Here is a 7,834-nt window from a genome sequence, read left to right as displayed (position 1 = left end):
ATGGAGATTTCCATAGAGCTAGCCACGATATGGATGACGTGTCCCATGAACCAACGGTCACAAAGACCAAGTCCCCGCGTTTTATGAAGGTGGTGTTCGCCATAGGGGTATGGCGACCGCCATCCCCTATAAGAGTGAAACGGCCAAAGGGTTGAAGCATTCTTCCCTACTTTCCCCTTTTTTCTCTCACACAAATTTAGCCACATTGACTTGGTATCCAGGGTTTTGTAACACTATTAATAGAGGTTGAATTTCACATTTGAGAGCATCTAACCTTGGTACAACTTAAGCCATATATATTCATATTTTTGAGAGATTTAATTCTTCACATCGGAGGATTATCGCGTTGAAGTTGTCATTAAGTTTGGAGCACTTTTAGTTTTATCTTGCCAACATTTATTTTCCCGTTCAAGTTTTCCTTCGATTTATTTCTGTACTAGATTCAAGACTCCGTTTGGAGCAGATTCTTTTTTTTATCAGCATTACTTATTTCTTTTGTTCAAATACTTTTTATCACCAATATTAATTATTTCTTTTGCTCATTTACTTTACATCCTCGTTATTTTTCTTGCCTTACCTTAAATTCGAAGTTAACTTTATTTCACTGCACGTTCGTAATTTTAATTGAATCTCTTGTTATGTTTAATTTTCAACCCCTCACTTTATTGTTTATTATGACCATGTTCAGCTAATCTACCAGTGATGGAATGTGAGGACCGTCAATTCGACGATACTCGATCTGTTATTTCTTTAGGATTACTATCAGAGTTGTTTTGATTGTATCTCAATTTTTCAGAAATTAAATTGGTCAGGTTACTACGAGAGTAGGACCGTAGATACGTCGGGTAAGATCGAAAGTCGTCTGGTACCTAAGATAAAACTGTTAAGCTTTTGATTAATAAACACCACGAGAACACTTTGTTAATTAATCATGAGAAGTTGATATTTTTAGAAAGTGATTTTAAAACTGTTTTCGGACGCATTTATAAGTTTGGAACCCGGTTATCCGAGCGAAAACCGAGAACCCTTTAAAGTCAAATTTCCCAACCATTTTTTTTTTTAATAAGCAACATAACCTAATTTCTACAAAAAGATTTTCACTACTTTAACGCAAAGCGCATCGGGAACGCGATAGCGGATGGTATAATTTAGAGAGTATAATCTAGTCCTGAATACGTGAGAGCGACAATTCCTTTTTAATTAGTTCTTTTACAAGGAAAGAAACATTGTCCCGCAAGTAGTTCTACTTAGGAATAATAAGAGTATTGTTGATCGATGAGAGTCATATTTGGTTATTACATTTCTGAATTTATTCAAGTTCATTATTTTTACTTTGTTGTTCCTATTACTAATCTTTTACGATCGCCTTAAATAAACATTATAGCAATAGAAAACGATAGATTGACCATTAGGTCTCTGTGGGCTCAACAATCTTTTATATTACTTTGATACGCTCCGTATACTTGCGGAAAACCCCCATGTGTATATATATATATATATATATATATATATATATATATATATATATATATATATATATATATATATATATATATATATATATATATATATATATATATATATATATATATATATATATATATATATATATATATATATATATATATATATATATATATATATATATATATATATATATATATATATATATATATCGGTCCAGAGGAATCCCATTCTCATCTTTTTCTTTAATGCTCTATTATAATTGATGTTTGGTACTGTATTTTTGACTGGGCTAGTTTGAGAAGGTTGAATCCTTTGATTGACATTTCAGATTAATTGGTTATCTTTGATTCTGTTATGCGCGAAAAATCAAAAAAGATTTTGCATATTATTATCTAGCTTGTTGTAGTTAGTGCAATGTGGCTCATTAGAAATGATACTCTTTTTAATGGTGGAATAAAATGGGGGAATATTTTGGTGGCTAAGTCTATGGTTTAAGACTAGTTTAGGGCTAGACATAAGGGTCATCCTTTTTTGCACTAAGGAAGATAGGTGAAAATCCCCATTGTTTGTATTAGTGCTTTTGTTTCCTTCTTTTGTATTAGGATTGGATATTATAATATTTACTAATAATATATATATATATATATATATATATATATATATATATATATATATATATATATATATATATATATATATATATATATATATATATATATATATATATATATATATATACTCTCCAATATTTTGTTTAATCATAAGTTATATTTTTAGTGTTGATGAATTGATATTTTTCTAAAAATATTTATTTTTGATCAGATCCTTTAAAAATCTTATCATACTTTAAAATAACAAAATTATATTTGTTAAAATTCTCAAATTTTATTATATTTTCATTCAAAATATAGAAATTCTAGGTAAAAAAACTCAATTCTCCTTCAGTGTTGGGATGGGGACATATGCCACCACTAGGGGTGTGCAAAAAAATTGATTATTCATAACCAAATTGGTATCCAAATTGTTTTACTTTTAAAAAATCAAATCAAATGCTAAAATAAAAATTTGGGTATCTATTTTGTTATCCAAATATAAACCGTTATCCATTATAAAAATTTGGTTTTGTTATTGGATATCCAAATTTTACTATGCGTTAAATTTTTATATTCGTCTGTTTTCATGTTTTATCACATTATAAATCTATTTTATATTTTATATTTTTTAAATTTTATAAGAAAAAATTTTAAAAATAAAATTCAGATTTTTTTTTTCTTTTCACGAAAAATATTATATTTGGATTTTTTTTTCAAAAAATTATATTTGATATTTTTTTTTCAAATAAAATTATTATTTTCTTCTAAATAAAAAAGATATTTTTTATCAAAAATATTTTGTATTTTTTTTCAGTAAAAAAATGTCTTGAAATAAATTATTATTTTATTTTCAAAAAAAAATTATTTTCGATTTCATTTTTTTAAAATGAATTTTTTTCAGTTATTTTTATTTTTTGGAATAATTTTTTTTAAAGATTTTTATTTAAACAATAAGATATTATCACTAAAACTACAGGGTTAAAATAATTTAATGTTGAAAGTCAAACGAGAGTGTAAACATAATACCCATAATTAATTACTAACAATTTTTCTTTAAAAAAAATCAAAGATTACATACAAGAAAACTTCTCATATCATGATTAATTACTCATATATTGAGATACATAAATAAATAATTTTGTTAATAATGAAATTGAGAAAAATATATCTAAAAAGTTAAGATAGTTAATAAATATTTTTTTAATAAATATCTGAAATATTATACTATAAAAAATGCCAGATATATTATACTATAAATTCATGAAGTTAATATGCTATCCTCACAATTTAAAATCCTCCATTACTAATTATTATGAGCTCAAATCTTGATTACTTTATTGTAAAAAATCTACTTTGATTACTTTATTGTAAAAAATCGACTTCTTATATATGGATTTTTAGGATAGACAACCAAGATATACTGACCAAACTACTACTATATACAGCTAAAAGATTGTCTATATATTACATACCCAAACAACTTAATATTTGGCTTCCAATTAAAACATGAACGAAGGTTTGAGTTGAGTTATCCTCTGATCTTGAGCAATTTAAGGCGTTGGGCACACTCAATGAAATACCTAGAAAAAAAATACAAGTTATTATAGTTAGGAATTACTACAAATCCTTTTAAAAAAAACTTTAAAAATATATATTTATATAAACTATTAGAATATACATGTGCTTGTGTGTTACTCCATCCTTAGCATAATTATTGTCACATTTTTTTTTTCATATCTATTAAGTTTAAAATATAAATAAATAAAAGAGAATATTTTCAAATTAACATTCATCTTAAATTTTTTCACAAACATTAAAGAATAATTTAACTTAATTTACAAAGTAATTATTGAAATTGTTTCTAACCAAAAATTGTTTGAAAAAGTAAACTACTTTTCATCTATTACATTAAAAATTACCTCCATGAAACATCTTGAGCAAGAATCCAATCACCTTCTTTGTCTTGATAAACCAGTTCATACTTTTGATCATCATCACCTGTTAATAATTTCCAACTACATGAATAAATCCCATACGTATCTCAATAATGAACTTGGAAATATAGTTAGGTATTTGAACAAACAATATATAGATTTACGTACTTTTTCCAAACATGTCCAACAAAGTTTTGTTGAGAGTGTGAAATGAATGATGCGTGCTAAGATTAACTTTTCTAGCTATTCCTACACCCTCCATCTTCACCTTCACGTAATTCCTTGACACCACGAGAACTTCTTCATCATCCTCATCGTTACTAGTCCTATAAATCAATCATATAACATATTTGTTAACTCATGAACGAGTACAAACATTGAAATATATATTGAAGAGTGGTAATAATGGATTAAAATTACTTGGTGATGGTGGAAGTGGAAGTGTGAATGCAGTTTTCATGATCATGATGATCTGAATGGCCAGGAGTTAACGGGAGGAGAGAAAGAGTAGGAAACATAACATCTGATCCGTTGGTGCTACTAGCCATTTCTTCTGCATGTTCTAAGAGTTGAGGAAAACTAGGTTTGTTATTAGGGAAGTGAGTCTTGCTAGCATGAGAATCTGAGAGAGCTAGACTCAAATGAAGATCCATAGTCATACATGCGAAAGAGGGCAAACTATGTAAAATGAGAAGGAAGGAACGAGGTATTTATTGAAAGGGTGGGACTGGTGAGACAGAATAAGAGCCATGAATGGAGTTAAGATGTCGGTCTCACCTCACTAATTTGTTTATGTGTCCATGACCCTATAGGTTTATAATGTAATGTTTTAAGATGTATTAAATCACTTATTTAATATTTTAATTGGTAAGCAATATTTAGCAACATCTAATTGTTATTCAAAAAATTAAGAAAATTATGGATCTAACACAACTTTTCAATAATAATAATAATTATTATGTGTGTAACTATTATTCTGTCACTATATCAATATTGAATTTAATGTGTAGTATGTGTCATTTTATATAGTTCAATATTATATTTTTCTAGTATATGAATATATCTAGTAACAAACAAATTTAATATTATATTTTAGTTAAAATTTTATTTTATATTAACTTATTTCAACATCATATATATATATATATATATATATATATATATATATATATATATATATATATATATATATATATATATATATATATATATATATATTTTACTGATATACTCGATCAAGATATACGGAGATATTACTCATTATATAAGAGGATGAATTCTCATATATGTCACTCACGTTACTATGTATGATTTATGAAATGTCTTACAAACAATATTTCACGATACTTAAGTAATCATTTCCTCATATAAGGACCATAGTGACTAAGTTGAAGGGTAACTTATATCACTATTCTTGCTAAAAAAATGCAAATTCGTGGCACCCCTAGGCTGATAAGGGTGGTCAGAAGCTTTGATATTTCGATGATTTTAAGGCAAGCTCACGAGGGTGAGAAGTCTTGTTTTGGAGGTGTATTATGTGGGGATAGAGCAAGGCCACAAGGGTGAGAAGATCTGTTACAAGGGGTATTTTCTATAGATATCAGATTGTCCCTCTCAACACTAAAGTTAAGGTATTTATAGAGGCCCATGAGCCAGGATTTAGGGTTTCTAGGAAATAACAATCGCTTACCCTAGTAATGGTAGTGGACCGTTAAATTCATATTTCCTAGAGAGACATAGGTTATTACCATGATTCCTTTTCTGGATTTTCTCTGATCAAGAGACTTCACTTTCCACATTTTTTTATCATGTGTCAGTGCGACGTGTCGTAGGTGATAACATCCCCTTGTGGGTAATATGGTCATGTCTCTCCTTGTGGGCGATATGATCTCATCGCCCCTTGCGGACCCTCATAAATATATCACTACATAATCCCTTAAGCACGAGCGCTTGATAAAGGGTGATATGTTTTATGGACTTTGCGTCGGTGAAGCCTGGGCTTGTGGGCGATGCATTCAGATGAGTATACCTAATTAGAATCTTAGCCTCTCAGGCGAGATGTTAGATGAGTCTGTCTGATGAGACTCTAAGTCTCTCAGGCGGGGCGTTCAAATGAGCCTTCATGATGAGACTCTAACTCGAGTCCCTCATGCGAGACACTTTGGTAAGCCTATTTAATGAGACTCTAAGTTCCTCTGGTAAGGCATTTAGATGAGTATGTCTGATGAGATTCTAAGTTAGGAAAGGTGTTTATATGAGTCTGTATAATGAGATTCCAATTCCCTTAAGTGAGGCATTTAGATAAGCCTGACTGACGAGGATAACTCCACAAAGATGCCAAAGATAGTAACCACAAGTCCATGAGTTAGGAGAAACAATTTTGTTTTTATTAGTGTCTTCTTAGCAATGATATAAATAAAGGTCCAAATGGACAAAGAACAAAAATGACATAAACATAAATAATACGATATGAAATGTTAAACATAAAGCATAAAGTAAATGACATAAAAAAATAAAGGCATAAAGGTAAATGACTTTAAAGTACAAGTTAATACAAGTAAAATGTTAGTAAAAGATGTTAGTGAAGAAGAGAAGATATTTTGGTCATTTTTTGGAGAACACTTAACTATCCACTCACAAGCATGAAAATATGAACCTATACATCATTTATGAGAAGGGTTCCAATTTGGATAAAATCAACAAGTATGCCACTAGCTCTCACAAATGGAAAAGGAGCAACATTTTCACACAATATCATGAGGAATAGGAGACTTACAGTCTCACTTATAAAAATGTCACTGCCTTTGGGACAAATTTAGTGTTATGTTAAGCAATCGTAATTGGACTTATGTAGAAGTCACAACTATCTGAGGTCGGTCAATAATAATGTTTGTGTTAATACATGCTAGAGAAATGGTATGTAAATCCTCCTCCTAGAGCTATGCCACACAAGAAAAGAAAAAGTAAGGGGATAATCAAGCACAAAGGCTATGAGAATGGTTCATTACTTCAATCAACATTTCATGAAACTTAGGACAAACTTATGCATCAATGCGAAGTACCTTAAATGATTCATGATCACTTAGAAGGTAGATTTGAAATGATGAAAGTTCATTAAGTACCAATCCACACATCATGAACAAGATGGACACAATCCATCCAATTGATCAAACGGAAAAGAAAGGGATGAAGAAGAAATGGGACAAGAGAGGTCACACCCAAATTGAATCATAAATTTGATAAAGTCATCATCAAAATCAATCATCCATTTTGGTGGATTAGGTTTTCACCCCTTCAACATCCAAGATCCATTGAGTTTGATGAGACTTGAAGTCAAAATCATCATGATCCAAGGCCACAGAAGTCCACAAGGTCATACAAATTAAAAATGAAATTAAATGAAAGAAAAATGCATAAAAGGTGTTTTTAAATGATTTTTAAAATGAAAATAAAATGGAAATTCCATAAAGTCCTTCAAAACACCAAATAAATGGGCAACAAAATTATGGAAGGTTGGAAATAAAATGAGAAACATATAATAAAATTTTCAGAATTAAAAAATGCAGAAAATTATTTTTAAATCAATTAAAATAAAGGAGAAAAGAGGAAATTCATAAAGAAAAATAGAAAATCAATGAAATAAAATGTGGAAAAATAAAACTCAGATGAAGAAAAATCAAAGAGAATTTTAGAAATTATTTTGGGATTTTTTGGAAAAAAATATGAAATTACTACGAATTTTTAAAGAAAAAGCAGCTTAAAATAATAAAAGAAAAAGAATTAAAATCAGAAAAAACCAGGAGCATTGGATCACACCTCATTAATTGACGTGGCAGATCC

The 7,834-nt window shown here is 28.9% G+C and overlaps 1 protein-coding gene across 1 annotated transcript; it reads right to left on the bottom strand.

The window, feature by feature from the left end:
- Nucleotides 1-3,430: 3,430 nt before the first annotated feature.
- Nucleotides 3,431-4,370, bottom strand: LOC127135229 (auxin-responsive protein IAA13). The gene is made up of 3 exons (XM_051062004.1): nucleotides 4,163-4,370; nucleotides 3,980-4,058; nucleotides 3,431-3,640 (listed from the first exon to the last, which is right to left on the bottom strand). The coding sequence occupies exons 1-3, from the start codon at nucleotides 4,254-4,256 to the stop codon at nucleotides 3,589-3,591; spliced, it is 225 nt and encodes a 74-aa protein (XP_050917961.1). The 5' UTR covers nucleotides 4,257-4,370; the 3' UTR covers nucleotides 3,431-3,588.
- Between the last annotated feature and the right edge of the window lie 3,464 nt (nucleotides 4,371-7,834).

The sequence above is a fragment of the Lathyrus oleraceus genome, chromosome 4 (assembly GCF_024323335.1).
Source record: "Lathyrus oleraceus cultivar Zhongwan6 chromosome 4, CAAS_Psat_ZW6_1.0, whole genome shotgun sequence".
NCBI lineage: Eukaryota > Viridiplantae > Streptophyta > Magnoliopsida > Fabales > Fabaceae > Lathyrus > Lathyrus oleraceus.
This window is presented reverse-complemented; position numbering and strand designations above follow the sequence as displayed.